We start from the raw sequence: 23804 nt of genomic DNA on the forward strand, positions 1-23804 counted from the left end.
AACCTCTTATTAGGTTGACACAATGACGCAGAATTCTGACGCAGAGTTGGCTAGTTGTAGTCCGCCATGTCCACAACACTGGCAAACTATAGCTAACTGCATCAAACAGTCATTTCCTCCTTTTACCTTCTGCAGATTGTGCCTTGCATAGGGCCATGACTTGCAGACAGCCAAACGCTGTCCTTCCCCTGTTTTTCACTGATAGCCATGTTGTGTGACCAAATTTGTATTTCATTTTCTAATACTTGTAACTTGGTTTTTGTATGCCTGATCTGTAGCCTACAGCATTAAAGTACACTAAAGTTCTGCCACTGAACATGCATTTATATATGACTTGAAGCGTGCTCTGCAATAGATACGATTAGAACATTTATTTGTTTCCTTTTAGTTGGGTGCTGTAGATCCTGTTCTCAAGTTGCCAACCTGTAAGAAACTTGGGAGTCCTTTTCAAGCATGAAACCTCTTCAATCTTATGGCTCCATGTGTACTAATAATTAAGAAATGATGTGCCTGATGCTTTTACTCATGCTTTTCTGGGTTTGAATTTACTGTACTTAGGCTGACGTTTACAACTTACCCTCTTCTATGTGTATCCTTTCTGTGTATACAAGAACCTAAGCACTCCTTGCAGCAGAATATGCTATTTGCAGGCCTGCCCAGTTCCACTGTAGGAGCATATAAAACAAGTTTTTGCAATCCACCCGAAAGAATAGAAGGAACACTTACTTCCTGAAATTTAGGCCACGTGCATGTGTCATGAATAGATAGTGTATGTTTGGAATACATACCAACTGAGCTTTAATCTGTTATTTTAAAGTGTTAAGTGCTATGTCATTGACATTCTGCACAGTTAGAGAATACATTGTACTACTTTGTTGTCCTGATATGGGTGAGTCCATATATAGCTTAAGCACAAACTCAGAGGGAGAAAGACATGCAAGGATATGTTTTCTGATTCTCGTGGTGGTGTATTAGTATCCACCACAATAGTTCTTGCACAGTTTTGACTGGATGTTTAGTGGGGGGAAAAACTGCCCTTTTGCAAAACTATTAGCCCGTTGCTAAGAAACATTCAGTTGTTTCTAGTCTGTTTGGACTAATGTGTTAGATGGATGTCTTATTATGCCTTCATGTTAGGAGTGTATGGAGTTATTTTTGAGCTGTTTGGGCTGAGATGTGTTTGGAGAGAAATTGTCCTATATTAGGCCTGTGAAATATCAACACAAGCCATGGGACCTAGTACTACAGGCCAGCTGTCAGAGAGGAGAGGTGTCTGGCTGTCTGTTCAGTGTCAGCTTTTACTATGAGCTCATGCACATCCTTACTAACAGCGCACTGTCATGTCAGGAAAGTGACACAAAGTCTGCACATCCTCAGCGGTACGGAGATACAGTACCTTACGTCAGTCATGATGTTCTCGTTTGCATGTGGACCACAGAACAATTCTTACTGGAACCTCCCATTCCCGCTGCGGGAACACACTGTTCCAATGGAAGCAGAACTACACGTTCTGTAGACATTATTTTACTGGTAGAGTAGATGGATTTCATGCAGGAGTTGTGAGAAAGAGAATTGATCTGATGCAGGTATTTATGTCTTTGATGTTTGAGTTTGTTGAGTAAATATTAGGCCTGGAAGGGAGAAGACTGGGGAGACCTCATATGTAGTCTCTTTACACCAAAACATTCCATTCCTCAGCTGCCTCAAGGTAGGCCTACTGCTGGGAAGTTGTAAGGTATAACGTGCTTCTACACCTGCATTGCTTGCTGTTTCGGGTTTTAGGCTGGGTTTCTGTACAGCACTTTGATGTATCAGCTGATGTAAGAAGGGCTTTATAAATATATTTGATTTGTATAGTTTATCATGTCATGGACAGTCATTCGCTGGCATATTGAAATTATGGTTTGTTATTTCAGTTGGATCTGTGGTCTTTTTTATCACTACTAACACTGTGTTAAAACCTTCAGGGCCCAGTAACTGGAAAATACATTGTTTCTGAATTCAACATGATTTTATTTGACATGTATGTATTTAACAAACGATAAATTAGGAAAAACAATAGTGTTGCAGTCCAGCTGCACCCAAGATGAACTGAACTCATTGGAATGGTTAAAACCATTTCCACTACAATGTTTAGTGCAAACACCTCTATGCAATGCAAAACATTCACCTCCATTCACCTCTCCAGCGAAACAGTTGCCAATGTAAACCTATATGACTGGTCCCAGAAAGTACTTGTGCACATCGTATACAATCAATTGCAAATAGTTAGTAGCCAGTTATTTACCAGTACTGGTGTTTGGTGAAACTGACTAAAGTGCATTCAAACACAACTGGATAAGCAATTCCATTTTGAGCCAATAACAAAACAACTTTACATCTGATCTGCATAATCATGTGCACAAAGGTCCTGGTGTTGTTTTGGCTGACTGCAAAATCAAGAATGCACAGTTGAATGAACATTTTTCAAGTGTAAAGGCTAAGCCATTTACAGCTAGTTATTCGCTGTACTTCCTACACTACAGTACTGTTTATAAATAGTGCGCTACAGCATTGCCAATGGCCACATGGCTCAAATGTGAAATGGTTTTACATTCCATGTAATTTCATGTAATACTTGACTACGTAGTCAATCCTTGCGAGTAGTAATCTTAAAACTTGAGATATTTCCCCTCTCCCCTGGCGACGGCACACAGTTCCTTGTAGAGCTCAGAGTGGATGAAGCGAGGGTACGAGTTGTTCTCCATCAGGTTAAACACCTTCTTCTGGGCCGACAGGAAACACGTCAGGCTGGGCAGACGCAGGCTCTGGATGATAGCATCCTTCGTCTGGTAGTCCAGGTTGATCTGCAGCCAAACATAGAGACAAGAACCACACTAAGACTTTGTACAATCAGAATGATCACATAATGGCATTAGATAAATGTGATTTGGGAGAAAGAAAAAAAAATAACAGTAGTGAAAGGTAATCTCACCTCTTTAGGAGCATCACACTGGATGAACTCTTCATAGATGGTTCTGGCCCTCGGCGACAGTTTCCCTAGAGACGTCATGGTCCTGAACTCCTCACAGGCGGTCCAGAACTCTATGTTCTCATCACAGAACTCTGACTTCAGGAATATCTGAAATGCTGCCTTTCCATCTGCAGGACAGAAGGAGGAAGGAATGAGGGAGAGAGAACAGAACAAAGCAAGCAGTGGAAGAAGCATTCAAGCTAAGTTGAGGTCAAGGGTCAAATATCAACCTATCAGAGTCACAGTTTAGTTACAACTGTACTTCACTTCAAGTTGACTCACTTAATTCGTATAAATTGTTACCCAATGACCTTTGTGCCAGTTTCATACAATCATGCTGCTATCATATGAGCTATAACACTCAGGGGGTGGCACTTACATTTGTGACTCAGGAGTTTGTCAAGTGACTGTGCCCATTGGTTGACTTCCTCCACTGTTGGCCTGAGGAAGAAGAGAACAGTCATATTAGATCAACATGTACAAGAAGCATACTGTAGTAGTAGTAGTAGTAAATACTGCTTATAGTGATACATATTAAGTTGGTTCATAATCAGAATATAGAGCCTTATCATAGTCCTTACTTTACTTCCATTACATAATTCAAATCCCTGAGCCTCACCTGTAAGATCTTCCTGCCATGCATTTTGAAGAAGAAAAAGAAGAGGTGATCTTCAAAAGATAGCGTATCCTTGTCCTCCAGTTTCTTTTCCTGAAAAATGCAATACTTTCTGTTAGGATAATGTGACCGCTATCATTGCTGAACAATTTCAAAACAACCAGCATTAATAATACAAACATGAATCATTAAATAACTTACTTGATTCCTTTTGTATCAATAGAGAAATCCGATGCCTTCATACAGTCTGTACACGCCATGTCCCTTTCTGATACAACACACTCTCTCATGATTCTGAGGGGTGACACTGAATATAGTCCTGACTATAGCAAGCAAGTTAATCTACCTCCCTCTAGAGCAGTCAGAGCACTTTATAGTTTCTCTCTGATATCGTCATGCTAGAAAGGTGGGCCTAGACTAGAGTAACAGATCTGTAACCTGATTGGCCCACTCTATGTAAACAGTTGACTAGGCCATCCGCTGATGGTAAGAGCCTGAGGGAGAAAAAGGCAGTGCTAGGGAATGTGATTGGCTGTTTAGTGTAAATGTTTACACTACTGAGAGTGCTTGTGCTTCCATTTTTAACTCAGGGTGAGACGGTGAGCCAATGACGTAGAGGCACACCAAGGCCCTCCAAAACCATATTAAAGTTTAGAGGACTGACGAGGATAGGATTGGTCAGAGGGTGAGTTTGAAACCTTGTTTTGTCAACATGAACATTTGTTTATCATGGGGCCTTGATACCTTTTCTGAGTTGGGGTCTTTCCTATCCACTTAAACTGAAATTCTCAAAGTCTCAGGATAAAAGTTACAGCAACATCAAAGGAAATTACTGTAATACACTTCATACAATTAAAAATGTATTTCGCTCCTAAGTGCAAGTCTCAAATCTCCCCAACCCCACTCAATAGCAGTTATAAAGACAAACTTATATTTGATTAACTAAACCAATCAGATCTAATCAAGCAGTAGGAGATGTCGTAACAAAAGAATGCATGTAGAGTATGATAATGTGGAGGACTGAACATGATGCAATATCCACTTCACAACACAACGTATAGGCCCTGATACTGATTGGAATGCTGTAGCCCATCAAACACGTTTTCTTACATTCCTGTTTCTTGGTTGTACAAAATAGCAACATGGGAAGAAGGGGTTGGAAATAAATTGCTTGATATTGTACTGCCCTGTTGAGGGAGCTAGAAAGTAAGCATTTCGCTGCTCCTTTTATACCTGATGTAGACCATGTACGTGGCGAATACAATTTGATTCTCCAAGTTTTTTTCCCATTTTTTCCAGTTAGAAAGGAGCTAACCTGCAATTAACTTAGTAACTGCCTTCGTTAGATTGATATGAAAGAGGAGGGACATTACCGGATGCAATAATGTGCCATGTAATGCAGTTAACTACTATCTGGAATAATTAGGAGGGTCACCGGTCAGATTTTGAGGTTAACCACTTTGTTTTCTGTACAGATGACCTAAACCCTTTCACCTCTAAACTATTTTACCTCTGCTCCCCCCCTCTCCTCTTTCTCCCTCTCTCCATACTTATCTCTTCTTACCCACTTTCTCTCTTTCTCTCTCTCTCTCTCTCTCTCTCTCTCTCTCTCTCTCTCTCTCTCTCTCTCTCTCTCTCTCTCTCTCTCACACACACACACACACACACACACACACACACACACACACACACACACACACACACACACACACACACACACACACACACACACACACACACACACACACACACACACACACACACACACACACACACACACACACACACACACACACACGCACACTATATCTTCCTGAATAGATGGTTGTATTCGTCCAACTGACTCAGAGTGATAAGTGAGTTATCAGCATAGTGCTCCAACCTGAATGACTGGTTCTTGCCCCACCAGCATGGTAATTTAATAGTGCACACATCACCTGGCTTCGCACTAGCTTTGCATCTTTCCACATTTTTATTTATTTTACTATGTTAATATGTATTTGAAGCTGTCAGAAGATGTCTGGGTTCATGCAAATGCATGGTGGATGTGATTTGAATATGTTTGTCCTTAACCAGAAAATACAGCATACTGCAGGTGGAGTACTGTATGTCACTGTGGCACCACCACAAAAAGTAATGGAAAATCTGTGAATTTGCATAAATACGGGAACAATGTTTTAAATGTTCCGTAAACACAAAGTGGTATATTTTACTTCAGTGTCATTTAATTACTGCTCAACGTCATAGTCAGTCGGTGGTATTACAAGTAGGCAGAATTCCTCAAAAGAGAATACAAGTGTTTGGATCTTGCCATGTGATTGATACCAGAGGGCTAGTGATTGAAATCAGATTGCCCATTAACGGTGCATTCGGAAAGTATTCACACCACCTGATTTTTTCCACATTTTGTTATGTTACAGCCTTATTCTATAATGTATTTTTGTAATACATGTATTTAATAATGTATTTAAAAAAATATATATTCATCATCAATCTACACAATACCCCATAATGACAAAACAGATTTTTTGAAATTTGTACAAATTTATTTAAAAAATTAAAACAGAAATGCCATATTTACATAAGTATTCAGATACTTTGCTGTGAGACCCGAAATTGAGCTCAGGTGCATCCTGTTTCCATTGATCATCCTTGAGATGCTTCTACAATTTGATTGGATTCCAGCTGGGTAAATTCAATTGATTGGACATGATTTGGAAAGGCACACACCTGTCTATATAAGGTCCCACAGTTGACAATACATGTCAGAGCGAAAACCAAAACAGAGACAGGATTGTGTTGAGGCACAGATCTGGGGAAGGGTACAAAAACATTTCTGCAGCCTTGAAGGTCCCCATGAACACAGTGGCCTCCATCATTCTTAAATGGAAGAAGTTTGGAACCACCAAGAAGCTTTCAAGAGCTGGCAGCCCGGCCAAACTGAGCAATCGGGGGAGAGGGAGGGAGGTCAGGGAGGTGACCAAGAACCCGATGGTCACTCTGACAGAGGTCCAGAGTTCCTCTGTGGAGATGGGAGAACCTTCCAGGACAACCATCTCTGCATCACTCCACCAGTCAGGCCTTTATGGTAGAGTGGCCAGACGGAAGCCACTCCTCAGGTAAAGATGGAGCAAAGCAAAGCACAGAGAGGTCCTTGATGGAGTAAAGCATAGAGAGGTCCTGAAAACCTGCTCCAGAGCGCTCACAACCTCAGACTGGGGCGAAGATTCACCTTCCAACAGGACAACGACCTTAAGCACACAGACAAGACAGTGCAGGAGTGGCTTCAGGACAAGTCTCTGAATGTCATTGAGTGGCCGAGACAGACCCCGGACTTGAACCCGATTGAACATCTCTGGAGAGACCTGAAAATAGCTTTGCAGCGACGCTCCCCATCCAACCTGACAGAGCTTGAGAAGATCTGCAGAGAATAATGGGAGAAACTCCCCAAATACAGGTGTTGCAAGCTTGAAGCGTCATATCCAAGAAGACTCGAGGCGGTAATCACTGCCAAAGGTAAATGTGACATTTCAGTTTAAAAAAATTTATTTATACATTTGCTCAAATGTATTGTGTGTAGATTGATGAGGGGGAAACACAATTTAATCAATTTTAGAATGAGGCTGCAATGTCTTTTTTTTTAAAGGTCAAGGGGTCTGAATACTTTCCGAATGCACTGTAGTTCTTTAGGATGTGGTCTTGTGGGAGTCACGGCGGAGACACTGTGATGCTGTTGAGGGATTTAAAGTGGGGAGGAAAGGGAACTGCTCTTAAGGCATGATAAAAGCTTGTTAAGTTTGATCCGTAATATGAGAGTGGCCATCGACGACAGCCTCACATGCTGGAAATCACACTGTTAGGAGGAAATCATAAAATACAAAAGTGTTATCTGCAGGATAGAAAGGATATGGGAAGAAATTACACAACCACATGACAGAATATATACAGACCCTTTACTCAGTACTTTCTTGAAAAACCTTTGGCAGTGATTACCGCCTCAAGTCTTCTTGGATATGATAATTGACATAATTTGAGTCAATTGGTGGTGTACCTTCAAACTCAGTGCCTCTTTGTTTGATAACATGGAAAAATCAAAAGAAATCAGCCAAGACCTCAGAAAAAAATGGAAGACTTCCACAGGTCTGGTTCATCCTTGGGAGCAATTTCCAAATGCCTGAAGGTACCACGTTCATCTGTACAAACAATAGTATGCAAGTATAAACACCATGGGACCACATAGCCGTCATACCACTCAGGAAGGAGACGCGTTTTGTCTCCTAGAGATGAACGTACTTTGGTGCGAAAAGTGCAAATCAATCCCAGAACAACATTAAAGGACCTTGTGAAGATGCTGGAGGAAACAGGTACACAAGTATCTATATTCACAGTAAAAAAAGTCCTATATTCACATAACCTGAAAGGCCGCTCAGCAAGGAAGAAGCCACTGCTCCAAAACTGCCATAAAAAAGCCAAACTTCCGTTTGCAACTGCACATGGGGACAAAGATAATGTATAATTCTTGTAGAAATATCCTCTGGTCTGATGAAACAAAAATAGAACTGTTTGGCCATAATGACCATCATTATGTTTAGAGGAAAAGGGGGAGGCTTGCAAGCCAAAGAACACCATCCCAAACATGAAGCACATTGGTGGCAGCATCATGTTGTGGGGGTGCTTTGCTGCAGGAGGGACTGGTGCACTTCACATAACAGATGGCATCATGACATTTACATTTACATTTAAGTCATTTGGCAGACGCTCTTATCCAGAGCGAGGATGGAAAATGATGTGGACATATTGAAGCAACATCTCAAGACATCAGTCAGGAAGTTAAAGCTTGGTCGCAATTGGGTCTTCCAAATGGTCAATGACCCCAAGCATGCTTCCAAAGTTGGGCCATCACAAAGCCCTGACTTCAATCCTATGGAAAATTTGTGGGCAGAACTGAAAAAGCATGTGTGAGCAAGGAGACCTACAAACCTGACTCAGTTCCACCAGCTCTGTCAGGAGTAATGGGCCAAAATTCACCCAACTTATTGTGGGAAGCTTGTGGAAGGCTACCAGAAACATTTGACCCAAGTTAAACAATTTAAAGGCAATGCTACCAAATACTAATTGAGTGTATGTAAGCTTCTGACTCATTGGGAATGTGATGAAAGAAATAAAAGCTAAAATCAGTTATTCTCTCTACTATTATTTTGACATTTCACATTCTTAAAATAAAGTGGTGATCCTAACTGACCTAAGACATGGAATTTCTACTCTGATTAAATGTCAGGAATTGTGAAAAACTGAGTTTAAATGTCTTTGGCTAAGGTGTATGTCAACTTCTGACTTTAACTGTAGTTACATAGATAGGCTTAGACCATCCTGATGCACAGAATTTAAACCACAACCATCTTATCCAGCAGTGTGGTATGTGGGTTGGGGTTAGGGTTAGGGTTCAAGTTGGGGTTGGGGTTGATGTTGATGTTAGGTTAGGGTTAAGGGCAGTTAACTACATGATATCCGGACATGTGTTCATCATAGTACCTGGAAAGGGAGAGTTCCTGACTCACAATCACAACCTCTAAAATCAATAACTGTGTCATTTTATCTATATTTACCTTTTTTCAATGCTGAAAAAATTCAACACCTGCAATGTGTTGCAGATTTGCCTTTATTCAATATTGATTCTGTGTTGGTAACATGGTAGCCTAATCCTATGTAAATAATATTCTGCCCAGCCAGCCCATGCATACTGTACTCACCCAATCAGATGAAAAGTTAAGTCACTTCTCAGACAATAGCCACATTAAGAAAGTCCATTCTTTTTGATATGCGTGGCGAGGGATCTTTGTTTTCCTTGGAATAACTCTCACATGTACATAATCCTTCCTCATGCTGTATGAGTCACGTATTCAGCTGCCACAGCATCCATTCATCCATCCATCTTTGACAAACTTTGAGCGGAAGCCATGCATGTGGTTGCAGCAAGCTACAAAAAAGAACTTAGTATTAACACTTTGGTATTTGTGTTCTAGATCATTATTAGCACAGTACATCTGCGTCTCTGTATGTCAAATCAAATCAAATCAAAGTTGTTTTTGTCACGTGCGCCGAATACGACACCTTACAGTGAAATTCTTACTTACAGGCTCTAACCAATGGTGAGGGAAAAAAAGGTATGTTTGTGTGTGTGTGTCATGATTCCCATTGTAAATTGGCACTAGCAGGTAAATCACCAAAGGTATTGAGGACCACAACACAGAGGGAAATGGTCTGGTGTGTTTATTGTGATTTACCAAGACAGTAATGCTTCCAAAAAGCCTTATGTAGCACTGTTTCCCACCAGTGAAGTATATTTTGTCTCCAACTACGATTTCAAAGCATAGTCAGGAAGCACTATTAGAGCTATTTTGTTTCTGAGGCCAAATAAAATCAAATGTGCTTCAAATGTATTAATTTGGTTGAAGGTATTTGAAGCAACTATGTATAACTTGGCATACATTACAGTGGTGTACAATGGTCACATAAAACACTACACTTTTCTAGCCATGCTAAATAACATGTTAGGCCCACTGCCATTGCCATGATGAAACACCTTTACATGCAGTGTCATGTTGTCATAGTTATTAGCAGAAGGATCAAAGTCTCTTATCTGATATCCATTTACTGTAAAAACACATTACTTCTCATAATCACCATGGTCTTGTGATGAGAAACTGAAACTCGGCAGCTCTTCCTGTTTCTGTTGTTCATGATGCAGAAAAAACACTTTTGAAACAAGACAATAACAAGACAAGACAATAACTATTTCAGACAAAAACTATTTCAGACAAAAACAAACAACTTGTGGAATGCCCCGAACAATTCAGGCTGTTCTGGAGGCAAAGGGGGTTCCGACCCGGTACTAGATGGGTGTACCTAATAAACTGCGAAATTTTATTTTTGCACATTGAGATGATTTCACGTGCATTGGAGACCATCAAGTGTGCTCAAACTCATGATTTACTATATGGTAATAGTCCTCTCACTACTTTCTGGGAAGGTGGTGTGTCAAGGGATAAGATTTAACGTTAGCATGTGACATTGATTTGTCTGTACTATTGCCACACATTTATAAATGTATACCACGCTTCATGGAATAGTGATAGTATACTTATGTTTTGCTGGTAAAACATTGTTGTGATAAATCATGGACTGTCTGAGACATTTACTATGTAATGAGCTGTAAAGATTAAAGCAATCACTATGTGCAATGTTGGTTTTTAATTTAGTTGTTGAGAATGAACCCAAATAGATTTTTTCTAATTAGTGATTGACAACAAGTACCTGGTCTGCAAATAATTTAATGTCATCCTACATAATCGTAACTTTTTTTTAACAAGCATTGCAAAAGTCAGCATCCAAACAGTGACTGTGTGTTATAAATAGTACAACATGCAAAAATTAATAAACATTCTAGCTCAGAAAGCAATCAGAAACATTCTGTATCAAATAAGTAGGAGTTAAGTGCAATATACAAAGTTGGACATAGACTATTCTTCTCTCTACAATTGCACAACTTAACCTATACTTCTCAATAGGTCATTCTTAAAAGATAGACAGTGAAAAAAGTCTTTAACTGCCTTACAAGTGTAAATATCAAAATGCCTTTCACAAAACTTGATTGATTTTAGAGACTAAACATTCATAGTGTAAAGGAGAGTATATTCTGTTTGGCCGGTATCCGCTGAATACATGCTCCTTCTTTCATTACATTCCTCCTGACCACATAGGTTAGTACTGCTAGTGAAAGTCCACCCTGCATCTCATGTCTTATCACAGTATGATAGGCTTCCTGTTATGCGCACACAGACACACACGCGCGCGGCGCGCACACACGGACACACTCTTCTCTGTCTTTATCAAGACAGGAAGCACCTCCGGTTAAGTGGGGACTGCATGGTTCTCTGACGTTGTGTTTCAGTTCAATCGTCATTCACTATGTGATTCATTCACTGTCAAAGACGATCTGATCACTTATGATACGACACGTCACTCCCAGAGTCACTGATAGGACAGCAGTATCCAGGTCAAACACGCATCACCGTAGAGTTCCCCATATCCTCTCTGCTTTTCCTTCGGTCTTTGCTTTATTTTTCTCTTGGCTAATCCTGCTTGCAGAGTGTTTCAGGGTGTGGTCCTGCATTGTGGGAACCATGTTTTGTAGGGCATGGCCTGCCAGTCTCTCTGTGCTTGGTCAGCCTTCCATCCTGTAGAAGCCCAAACATTCCAGTTACTGTTTTCATGTTCTCCTGTCATCTTCTCCTCTCCTATCATCCCTTGACGGCGTCAGCGGCGAGGGACTCCAGGAGGGATCTGTAAATGTCTGAGCGCAGGAAGCGAGGGTACGAATCTCTCTCCATCAGCCCATAGACAATCTTCTGGGCATCGTCGAAGCATTGGAGGTTAGGAGTCTTCACAGCACTCTTGATCTGCTCCCTTGTGTAGTAGTCAATGTTAATCTGGAACAAGATTAATTTAGATTTACAAAGTACAGAAGCATTTCATATAGCATGTCTGGAGACATTTGAGGGTGGTTTAATAACTGGATGGTGTTGATGAAATAGATTGAAACATCAATGAGGTTACAGAGGGTTATTTGAATCTCTAACATGTAGCCATGTACTGTAATACATAACAGTCTTACCTCTTTAGGAGCCTCAGCCTTTATGAACTGCTCATAGATTTTCTTTGCCTTCGATGACATTCTGAACGATGACTTGATTTTCTTGTACTCCTCACACGTCAGCCAGAACTCAATGTTCTCATCGCTGAATTCAGACTTCAGAAAGGTTCTGAAGGTGGCCAGTCCATCTGTGGGGAAGAATAAAAACAAACCAAGGCATGAAACACTGATACAGCCCCAAGCCTGCACACATGGAGTTTTTGTTCCACATTTTTAGATTTTTTAAAATCTGATTTAGCTACTTATCTCTAACTATTTTGATCGTCTCGTGAAGTAAAACTTACATTTAGACTCAAGGAGTCTCTCCAGTGACTGAGACCATTGTTGGGTATCTTCTAAACATAGCCTGCTGGGAAGAAAATGTGTGTTTGATGACTCAACTAGAGTCAAATCTGGGTAAAAATAATCTGGTATTTGACGTGAGGACAAAAGGGCACATAGAATCAACATAATTAAGAAATTATTATAGCCACACAGTTATCAAGTTCTTTCACGTATCAAACACTTGGGTCTTTGTGTGTGTGTGTGTGCGTGCGTGCGTGCGTGCGTGCGTGCATACGTGCGTGTGTACGCGTATGCATGCTTGTGTGTGCCTGTGCTGTGCCAAAGTTAACATAAGTCCTGAAGTTTCATTTGAATCCGCACACACTACCATAGATGGATGCTAGAACACACATGGCATTTGAACAATAAAATACATGCAAAATTAGAACAATTAGCATCAATGCAGTGACAGTGTAAGGAAGAGTAAGAATCCTTACCTCTCAGATGTGGAGTGTGAGAACATGCATTGCAGTCGGCAAATAAAGTTCTTTCCCCTTTGGAGAGAAAAAGAGAAATGTCATGATCGTCTTATAAAACAAGACTTATTCCATTGCTGTATAAGGACATCTCAGTATGTAGTATCTAGGTAGGAGGTATTTACAGGTTTAGTATAATATATGCAGTGTTTATATACAATATGTGGCCTCAAGTATGTGGTATTTATGCTAATACGTATGTAAAAGCATTTTAAAATAAACTATACAAAGTATTTTGTATTTAGAAAGTATATTACACATCCATAGTATTACTAGACTACATTGAATATAATTACAAAATACAAAAGCTCCACAATACATTTTCCAAATTCCCCAGCTGTTGACTGCATAAAAAACTCACAGGTTCTTGTTCCTCCCCCTGTCGTCCTGCTCCATATTGAAGTGCTGTGTTTGTGTCAGTGTCTCTGTGATGATTAGGCTGGGCATGTTTTAACTCCACACTCTCTGTCTCCTGGTGCTGCTCATGCTGCGATGGATCACTCTCTGTATGGAGGGGTCTCCCCCCACTTCAGGCCTTATATGCAGGGCGCCCCGTTGCTTAGGGGCTGGATGGTGAAACACTGAAACATCAGACCCAGCCCAGCAAACCGTAGCGAGAGAGGAAGCCTCCACGCTCTCTTTCTCTCTTCCTGTGACATGCGCTCTCTCTTTTTGCGACACACTCTCTCTCCCCCTCTCTCTGTGACATGCTCTCTCTCTCCCTCTGTTTTTAGGGAGGGTCTAATGTCCCCTTGTTAAAAGCATGCTCTGTATGTCCACAGTCTTTTTTTAATCTTCGCTGCTCAGATGCAAATGACAGATACAGTGAGAGTGATAGGCAAATCATGACCTTCACTTACTGCGTTTTGGTACCCTGTTGAAACATCATTGGGATGTTTAAGTTATATCCAAAAGCATCATATGTGCCACACGTTGTGTTTCTTTCTCTGAAGGTTGATGGTTTACAGGTAAAACCCCTGTGAATGGATTATCAAAGGCAAACTTGCTCTATTGACAAATATTAACAGCAGTTTTGGTCTGATCAATATAGAGCGATTACAGTATGCGACATCAGATTTTTCACTCTCTTCTAACTAGCCTTTGCATACAGTAGCCAAAGTCATATAAACCTCACTTGCCAAATGACCTTTACCAGTAGGCAGCCATGTCCATTCTGCACAGTAACTGACTTGGCCCACCTCAACTTGCCCAAAGATGGCCACAAGCAGTCAAGCACAACCAAGGGACATCAAAACATGTCCAACTATATTTAATGTGCCTTGTGCCCCCTCGTCCACACCACCAGAACGACCTTTATATAATACAGTAAAGCTCAACTGACCAGAGGTTTTAAATGAACACAGTGCAATCGCCTGTGTGATTAACACCATACAAACAGTATCCATTCTAGAGGTTCCTGAGTGATGGTATTGAGTAAGTCAGACAGTGTCTGAAATGCACTGCACATTACCCACTTCCCTTCGGCTGTTATGACAACCACTAGGGACTGAGCAAAACCGTGTCAGACTGTGTGTGAGGGACAAAGTGGAGCGATGTCGCCTACGTGCTGTGGTGATATAGGAGAGGTGAGCTCTTGGTCATCTAGTAAGAACATCGCCTTACACCAGCTGCCCTCAGCCCCTCCAACAAAACCAAAAGAATGTTTGTAAATATAATATATTATAACATGCTCTAGGCTTACTGAGCAAATGAATAGTAAGATAAGGCACTATTGTCTGGTCTTCCCTCTATCCAATAGAATAACAACTCTCACATAATACAATCCCATTGAAGTCTGCTTTTATTCATAACCTTGTATGTGTAATAAAATGTAGTTTATCTCAGAATCATCATGCATTGCTCAATTGAAGATCCTGCTGAGCTAGCCTCCAGGCATTTGTGTCTTTCAGCGGTTTGGACATCTAGAAGTGTGCATAGTTGCTAAAAGTCGCCATAGAAAAAAACAGTTGTTCCTTGGTGATGAGATTAACGTCCCTAACAAGGGGACAAATTCAGGGTGATTTCCCACGCATCACGGCATATGACTGAATCCACTGGTGGGTGTCCTGAGTCAAACTCACAGTTATTGTTAGAGCCATGCAGATGGCCTTTTTAAGACACAACTTTGAGGAATAGAGCCATCTACAGAGAGGGGTCAAGAGTGACAGGGCTAACTTTTTTTCCAACTTTATGACACTGTTAATGGGCTAGCTCTGGCTAATTAGCTGAGACAGTTGACATGTGAGCACAACAGCCTTACAGGTAGGCAGGTAGCAGGCTGTGGAAAATGTTTTTGTGTGAGTCTCCCTGCCCACTACTCAGTGTCATAGGACAAGTCAATGATAACCTTCCTGACAACATTAACATCCCAATTTATCTAATGTACATTGAAACATCCATGCTATATTAGTATTACCAGAGTTAAACCAATAACAGTTACTCATATTTCCTATTGTTGACAGATACATTTTTTTATTTATCCGTTATTTTACCAGGTCAGGTAACACATTCTCATTTGCATCAATGACCTGGTGAATAGTTACAGGGGGGAGGAGGGGGATGAATGAGACAATTGTAAACTGGGGATTATTAGGGGACCATGATGGTTTGAGAATTTACCCAGGACAACACCCCTACGATAAGTGGGATCTTTAATGACCTCAAAGATTCAGGACACCTGTTTAACATCCCGTCAGAAAGACAGCACCCTAGACAGGGCAGTGTCCCCAATCACTGCCCTGGGGTATTGGGATATTTTTTTAGACCAGAGGAAAGAGTGCCTCCTACTGGCCCTCCAACACCACTTCCAGCAGCATCTGGTCTTCCATCCAGGAACTGACCAGGACCAACCCTGCTTAGCTTCAGAAGCAAGCCAGCAGTGGTATGCTGCTGGCATACATACATATAATGTCCAATTAGCATGGAATGAAGAGACAGATTTGTTCCTTTTCCACAACAAAGGACACTTTAAATAGAAGTGCAGACTTATGTTCTGCACTTTTACAACCATATGCAAGTTATTTCTGTAACTATTCATAACTTAAGTCCTTCCATTTAGACATTCTGTAACTTCGTTCCAATCTATATAAATTGCCTAGAATTTGACTTTTGGTGCAAACGTCACTTTTGACTCGTCAGTCAGTCTACAGCAGAGGTGTCATACTCTTTCCATGGAGGGCCTAGTGTATGCAGGTGTTTAGTTTTTCCTTTCAATTAAGACCTAGGCAACCAGGTGAGGGGAGTCTTTAATAATTAGTGACCCTTATTCATCGATCAAGTACAAGGGAGGAGCGAAAAACACGCATTTCCTCAGCCCCCCGTGGAATGAGTTTGACACATGTGGTCTAGAGGTTTGAATGAATGTACTGTTTAGTACTCTGAATCGTTGTCACCACTCATCACCACATACCACTCATCACCACACACCACTCCTCACCACACACCACTCCTCACCACACACCACTCATCACCACACACCACTCATCTCTAATCCTTCTCCATACTTTATATTAATTGAATATTCATCCACAACTCAAGTCATTTCCTGTGCTCATTCTCCTTGTTTGACTTTGTGAATCTTGACTCCGAAACCCTTGATCCCTGACCTCTATCAGAGGGTCCTGGCTTTGCGTCTGAACCCTAGGTAGGCATCTGACCTGAGGAACCTGGGGCATGAGTCCTTCTCCATCAGTCTGTACACATTTCTCACTGCCTCATCAAAGCAGCACAGACCAGGAGACCTCATGGATGTTTTGATCTTCTCACGGATGTGGTGGTCAACGTTAATTTGTAGGGGCGAGACGCAAACAATGACAATGAGAATTTTATGAAAGGCCTGAGCTGAACGATATGGTAATCTTTCCACCCTAAGCTTGCCAATTCATTCATTCATTGCATGAGCTTGCTCAAATCATATATTTTCCCATCTGCTTGCTATCTGTATTTTGAAAGAGTAATTGTCCCACATCAGAAAGTTACAATGGTTGTCAACTGATTCTGATGAGAGGCTGTTATCTTTGCCCGTTGTCTTGCTATCTCTATTACGAAAAAGCCTTTTCCCACATCAGCAAAGTACATGGTATTATCTAGTCACACTTTAGGAATTATAGCTACATTTGTGGGTATGCTACTTTAGCTTGTAATATGTTAGCATTTGGATAGCTGCAACTACCAAGGTGAAAGCTGAAGCATAGCATGACCTCTCACTAGGCCTGGGGATGGAGGAACTCCTGGTAGATCTTTTGCTTTTTCCAGGAAAGGTCGGCTGGTGAGGTGTTCTCTCTGTAGTCACGGCATGCTAGCCAGAACTCAATATTCTCCTCACGGAATTCAGACTGCAGGAAGGATCTGAAGGCTGCAAAGAACCCTATGGGATTAGCATGCTAAAGTCAGAAGGTGGTCTTATGAGACTGTACTATTGAAGATAATGAATGTACTCTGGGCCAACGTTGTTAAAATAGTTGTCCTTACTTTTTGTCCTTCAACTCTTTATCAAGACATAGTTGAATTCTTCTACTGTCCTCTTGACGACACATTTTTGCATTAGATGGGTTTTGTAAATCAATATCACTATTTGACATATTGTTGTGAAATAGTCTCTAATGTTGCTGTACTTGATTTTTGTAGAAAAGGAGTCATCATTTATCTTCTGTATCAGAATACACTGAATGTCTTTTTTCTATCTTTTTCGGCTTAAAAGGATATCGATCCTGTGGAAATTGAGGAAGTAGTGTACATTAAGATCTGATCTTGATATATTACCAACAGCTTTTCTTTATTTCTGTATTGGTGTAAATATACAACACTTACTGCATTTCATTTTATTATATTATATTTGTCCTCATGTGTTTGTATATATTGAATGCTTAAAAGGCCCCTTTCCTAGATATATACAGCACCAGTGAAAAGTTTGGGACACACATTCTCATACAAGGGTTTTTATTTATTATTTCTATTTTCTACGTTGTAGAATAGTAGTGACGACATCAAAACTATGAAATAACACATGGAATCATGTCGTAACTGAAAAAGTGTCGAACAAATGTGAGATTCTTCAACGTAGCCACCCTTTGACTTGATGACAGCTTTGCACACTCTTGGCATTCTCTCAACCATGAGGTTGAGTCACCTGGAATGCAGTCAACCATGAGTCACCTGGAAGGCATTTGAATTAACAGGTGTACCCTGTTAAAAGTTCATTTGTGGGATTTCTTTCCTTCCTAATGTGTTTGAGCCAATCAGTTGTGTTGTGACAAGATAGGGGTGGTATACAGAAGATAGCCCTATATGGTATAAGTTTATTCAAATAAGCAAAGAGAAACGACAGTCCATCATTACTTTAAGACATGAAAGTCAGTCAATGCGGAAAAATTCAAGAACTTAACTTTTCTTCAAGTGGAGTCGCAAAAACCATCAAGCGCTATGATGAAACTGGCTTTCATGAGGACTGCCACAGGAAAGGAAGACGCAGAGTTACCTCTGCTGCAGAGGATAAGTTCATTAGATTTAACTGCACCTCAGATTGCTGCTCAAATAAATACGCCACAGAGTTCAAGTAACAGACACATCACAACATCAACTGTTCAGAGGAGACTGCGTGAATCAGGCCTTCATAGTCAATTTGCTGCAAAGAAAACACTACTAAAGGACACCAATAAGAAGAAGAGACTTGCTTGGACCAAGAAACACGAGCAATGGACTTTAGACCGGTAGAAATCTGTCCTTCGGTCTGATGATTCCAAATATGAGATTTTTGGTTCCAACCGCCATGTCTGTGTGAGATTCAGAGTAGCTGAACGGATGATCTCCCATGTGTGGTTCCCACCATGAAGCATGGAGGAGGAGGTGTGATGGTGGGGGGGTGCTTTGCTGGTGACACTGTTTGTGACTTATTTAGAACTCAAGGCACACTTAACCTGTATGGCTAACACAGCATTCTGCAGTGATACTCCGTCCCATCTGGTTTGCGTTTGGTGGGACTATAATTTGTTTTTCAACAGGACATTGACCCAAACCACACCTCCAGGCTGTGTAAGGATTATTTGACCAAGAAGTAGAGTGATGGAGTGCTGCATCAGATGACCTGGCCTCCACAATCACCCAACGTCAACCCAATTGAGATGATTTGGGATTAGTTGGACCGCAGAGTGAAGGAATAGCAGCCAACAAGTACTCCGTTTTTGTGGGAACTCCGTTATTGTGGTAAAGCATTCCTCATGAAGCTGGTTGAGAGAATGCCAAGAGTGTGCAAAGTTGTCATCAAGGCAAAAGGTGGCTACTTTGAATAATCTAAAATATATCATATATTTTGATTTGTTTATGAACACTTTTTTGGTAACTACATGATTCCATAGGTGTTATTTCAAAGGTTTGATGTCTTCACTATGTAGAAAATAAAGAAAAACTCTTGAATGAGTAGACGTGTCCAAACGTTATTTTTTTTACCCTTTTTTCGTGGGATCCAATTGGTAGTTACAGTCTTGTCTCATCGCTGCATCTTCCTTATGGACCCGGGAGAGGCAGAGGTCAAGAGCCGTGCGTCCTCCAAAACACAACCCAACTAAGTCACAATGCTTCTTGACACAATGCCCACTTAACCCGAATGCCAGCCATCTGTTGGAGGAAATACCGTACACCTGGCAACCGTGCCAGCATGCACTGCGCCCGGCCTGCCACAGGAGTCACTAGTGCACGATAGGACAAGGAGATCCCTGCTGGCCAAACCTTCCCTTAACCCAGACGATGCTGGGCCAATTGTGCACCACCCCAGTTGCAGCCAGCTGTGACAGAGCCTGGACTCAAACCAAGAATCTCTAGTGGCACAGCTAACATTGCAGTGCCTTAAACCACTGCACCACTCGCGGGGCCTGTGTCCAAACTTTTGACTGGTACTGTACATTAGCTTACCTTCTCGTCTGTGTCATATTATGCAGCAGATCCTTACATTCATTGATCCGTATCTTTGAAAATAATAGTTTTGGCATCTTCACGTAAATGACAGTGTTTCCTCCTAGGAGATAGCTGTACACTGTATGGGCATCTCAGGAGTCTCAGGAGAGGTTTGTTCTGGTGACATTGGGGACTCGCTGGTGCAGGCCGCCCCTAGAAACTCTACCTCAGGTATAAACACACAGCTTACCATAACTCTACATTCCTGTACAATTCTAATTCCACATTTCTTCACATTTTCCCCACTTTCTTCCACCGTTTTTTCCATTCATCAATATAATGGAACTTTTGAGAGATATTTCCGACAGTGTTTGTGTATTATAGTATAAATACTACATATATTACTAAATCACACTCTATGAAGACACATCTTCCATGATTCAACGCTATAATAATTCCCTCTGAAGACATTGTATGCCAGTGAATGGAAATTACCATATTTTAAAACAGGAACAAGTGTCTGTCTGCCCACCTTAATATGATCGTCAGGGTTTACTCACATCTATACTCCTCCACATACAACTTCCTGAGAACATCTGTCATTTACTGTGAATGGTAACTTTGGTAACATAAGAGGGGGAATAATATGTAATAGAAAAAGGGGCCATGGCCATTGGCAATCTGAATGGGCAACCATCATACTGTCCTATCAAGGTGTGTCTGTAAAACTGGGAGTGGTCCGATATTCTCATCTATTGCAACAAGGCTTGTGACTCAGATTATGTTGATCTTCTTATTGCTGCTTTATTTTGTCTTAGGTTACCCTAGCCATAGATAAGAATAGAAAGACTCACTGAAATTGTAGGCATATGGAATTTCATAACATGCAAATCATATTTTTGAAGCTTCCCCCTGTGTTCCCCCTAGAGTGTTGTGGTGTGTTTGTGGACTCCTGTGGAGAGATCGGCTGGTCACATCTACCTATAGTTAGTGTGAGTATTTTGAACTTTCCTAGCTACAGACCCTGGTACTAAGGTGGTGTGTGATGTGGAGGGGTAAAAGCAGAAGGACAGCCCACCTACTGAGAATCTCCTCATGTGTATCTCATTTGACATGCTTGACTTAATGGCTGGGTCCCATAGGTGCTCACAATGAACACAGATAAACCCTGACATCAGAGGATGAAAATTCATGCTGTTTCTGCTAGTAGAAATGGAAAAACTAAAATCCAGGTAGAAATAATGAATATACTCACATAGATGTGACCTTTTGTGGTGATTTGATTTGTGTTTCTTGTGTTATGTGTTTTGCACCAATAATGTGGTTATATATATATATGTGGATTTATAATTCCATACATATTTTAGGGATTCATTGTGAACTAACTAAGTTTTCCATTTGATACATACATGCAGATACTATGAAAAACTAAATAGAGGCGTGTCTTGGTGAATCAGATTTGGACAAGGATGAACAGATGAGTCATGCCCTAGGTACAGTATGTACTGTAGCGTACGTGTATGCCTGTGTGTGCACATGTGCGTGTGCAGCATTCTCTCACTCTACTTCCACTCACATAAACACCCATGAACAGCCCCATATCATATCACTACCTGTGTGTTGACATTGTATCAGTAACAGAGTAAAGGTGTGAGAGAAAACACAACAATGGTATCTAATGGGGAAAACACTTTGGTAACACAATGTTCCCATGGAAGTCCTGCCTGTCACCCTCAGTGAAGATTAAATTATGAATCTGAGATGTATGACTGGTTCTTAACAGAAGTAATCTACAACGACACCCTTTGAGCTCTGTGTGTGTTTTGTTTTGTTTATTTTGAAGTTTGTGTAGCAGGATGGAAAAGATCACTATGGGTGATCCAGACACTCATCCAATGTTTATTGATGTAATTACCTGGAACAGAAGTAATTGTGTTTTCCTGTTTGTTTTTCCATAATTTTTATATTTCCAATCTTTTCATCCATTCCATTCAGGTGTATCTAATTTAACTGAGTTTCAGGGTGGTAAAGAGGGACACCAACACATGCAACATGTGTGAGCAAGACACTGTGAGCAAGACAAAGGAGCTGATCATGGACTACAGGAAAAGGCGGGCCGAACAGGCCCCCATTACATCGACGGGGCTGTAGAGGAGCGAGTCGAGAGTTTCAAGTTCCTTGGTGTCCACATCACCAACGAACTATCATGGTCCAAACACACCAAGACAGTGGTGAAGAGGGCCCAACAACATATTTTTCCCCCTCAGGAGACTGAAAAGATTTGGCATGGGTCCCCAGATCCTCAAAAGGTTCTACAGCTGTACCATCGAGAGTATCCTACGCGGTGTTAGAAGAAAGACCAAACATTTTTCAAAGACTCCGATCACCCAAGTCATAGACTGTTCTCTCTGCTACCGCACCGCAAGCGGTACTGGAGCGCCAAGTCTAGGACCAAAAGGCTCCTTAACAGCCTCTACCCCAAAGCCGTAAGACTGCTGAACAATTGATCAAATGCCGCACCGCACTTTTGTTTTTACACTGCTTCTTCTCGCTGTTCATTATATACATTATGCATTAATCACTTCACTTTACCCTTACCTACAAATTACCTCCACTAACCGGTACCCCCGCACATTGACTCGGTACCGATACCCCCTGTATATAACCTCGTTATTGTTATTTTATTATGTTACTTTTAATTAGATTTTACTTTTGTTTATTTGGTAAATATTTTTTTTACTCTTTCTTGAACTGCATGTTGGTCAGGGCTTCTAAAAACCCATTTCACGTTAAGGTCTACACTTGTTGCATTCGGCGTGTGACAAATAAAGTTTGTAGGCTACAAATAATCAAATGTCTGTATACACGGCCCTCCAGGAGAGAACACTGTATTGTCATTTCTTTTGTACTATTTCATCACAGGGTGTGTAACTACCAGTCAGCCATGATGTTGCATCATGGGATGCGGACGTTGGGACATGTCGACTTGCAGTCCAGAGTCAACATGATTGACAGAGAACTATATTGATACTGTAAATGGCTGCGTTTATTTTATTTTTGTATTTTATTTTTACAATACAAAACCAAACATACACATACAAATGGCAAGATACAGACCCACACAAAGATCCACAACTTCACTCCTGGTCAGACACACCTGCTCACACCCCCATCTCCAGCGCCAGCATCACTCTCGGCCACATGGCTTCAAACTGCACCATTTTGTTTCTCTCTGTCGCCCACACACTTTCAACATGTAGATAATAAATCAATTGACATTTCCACTGTGTTAACTATGGAGGATTGGTTGATTTCCTGTTTTGAAGTACTGTATATGTTTTTTTTAGAAATGGTTAACGAGAAAAGTATCATCCAACCCATTGGGTATCTCTCTGCACCCTCATATGCCATGTCTTGAAATATACAAACAGACAGATGAAAAGTACATTTACATTGTAAATGGCTCAATTCTTAGAATGTGTATTTTTACTCTCGCACTTGGACACATTATAGCAGGCAATTACTTCAGTCAAATTTCATTAGATTTTTTTTTACAATCGAAGTCAACATTTATTCATAAACCCTGACAGAGGGATTTTAGATTGTGACATCTGATGTGACATTCCTAAATGTTTAGTGGAACTATACTGTGCTATTGTATCTTCCAGCAGAGAAAGTTACCCTTAGAGCAGCTTTTCCTCTTTCTGCCTATCTCTCTCTCTCTCTCTCTCTCTCTCTCTCTCTCTCTCTCTCTCTCTCTCTCTCTCTCTCTCT

General features: G+C 41.0%; 2 protein-coding genes and 1 long non-coding RNA gene across 5 annotated transcripts; 1 reads left to right on the plus strand and 2 right to left on the minus strand.

Annotated features, from left to right (window-relative positions):
• Positions 1 to 1995: 1995 nt before the first annotated feature.
• On the minus strand, positions 1996 to 3989 carry LOC123996974 (regulator of G-protein signaling 21-like). The gene is made up of 5 exons (XM_046300877.1): positions 3831 to 3989; positions 3633 to 3722; positions 3393 to 3454; positions 2975 to 3141; positions 1996 to 2846 (listed from the first exon to the last, which is right to left on the minus strand). The coding sequence occupies exons 1-5, from the start codon at positions 3917 to 3919 to the stop codon at positions 2652 to 2654; spliced, it is 603 nt and encodes a 200-aa protein (XP_046156833.1). The 5' UTR covers positions 3920 to 3989; the 3' UTR covers positions 1996 to 2651.
• Positions 3208 to 22537, plus strand: LOC123996976. Of its 2 annotated transcripts, none has more exons than XR_006832065.1 (5): positions 3208 to 4314; positions 20143 to 20261; positions 20958 to 21022; positions 21446 to 21523; positions 22026 to 22537. It is a non-coding gene; the product is annotated as an uncharacterized LOC123996976 (long non-coding RNA). The 2 variants fall into 2 exon arrangements; XR_006832066.1 differs by having other exon boundaries at positions 20156 to 20261.
• LOC123996975 (regulator of G-protein signaling 21-like) lies at positions 10945 to 13795 on the minus strand. Of its 2 annotated transcripts, none has more exons than XM_046300879.1 (5): positions 13504 to 13795; positions 13104 to 13160; positions 12627 to 12688; positions 12304 to 12470; positions 10945 to 12118 (listed from the first exon to the last, which is right to left on the minus strand). In XM_046300879.1, the coding sequence occupies exons 1-5, from the start codon at positions 13587 to 13589 to the stop codon at positions 11930 to 11932; spliced, it is 561 nt and encodes a 186-aa protein (XP_046156835.1). In that variant the 5' UTR covers positions 13590 to 13795; the 3' UTR covers positions 10945 to 11929. The 2 variants fall into 2 exon arrangements, with proteins under 2 accessions (XP_046156835.1, XP_046156834.1); XM_046300878.1 differs by having other exon boundaries at positions 12627 to 12691; positions 13504 to 13791.
• Positions 22538 to 23804: the final 1267 nt, after the last annotated feature.

The sequence above is a fragment of the Oncorhynchus gorbuscha genome, linkage group LG15, assembly GCF_021184085.1.
Source record: "Oncorhynchus gorbuscha isolate QuinsamMale2020 ecotype Even-year linkage group LG15, OgorEven_v1.0, whole genome shotgun sequence".
Taxonomy (NCBI): Eukaryota; Metazoa; Chordata; class Actinopteri; order Salmoniformes; family Salmonidae; genus Oncorhynchus; species Oncorhynchus gorbuscha.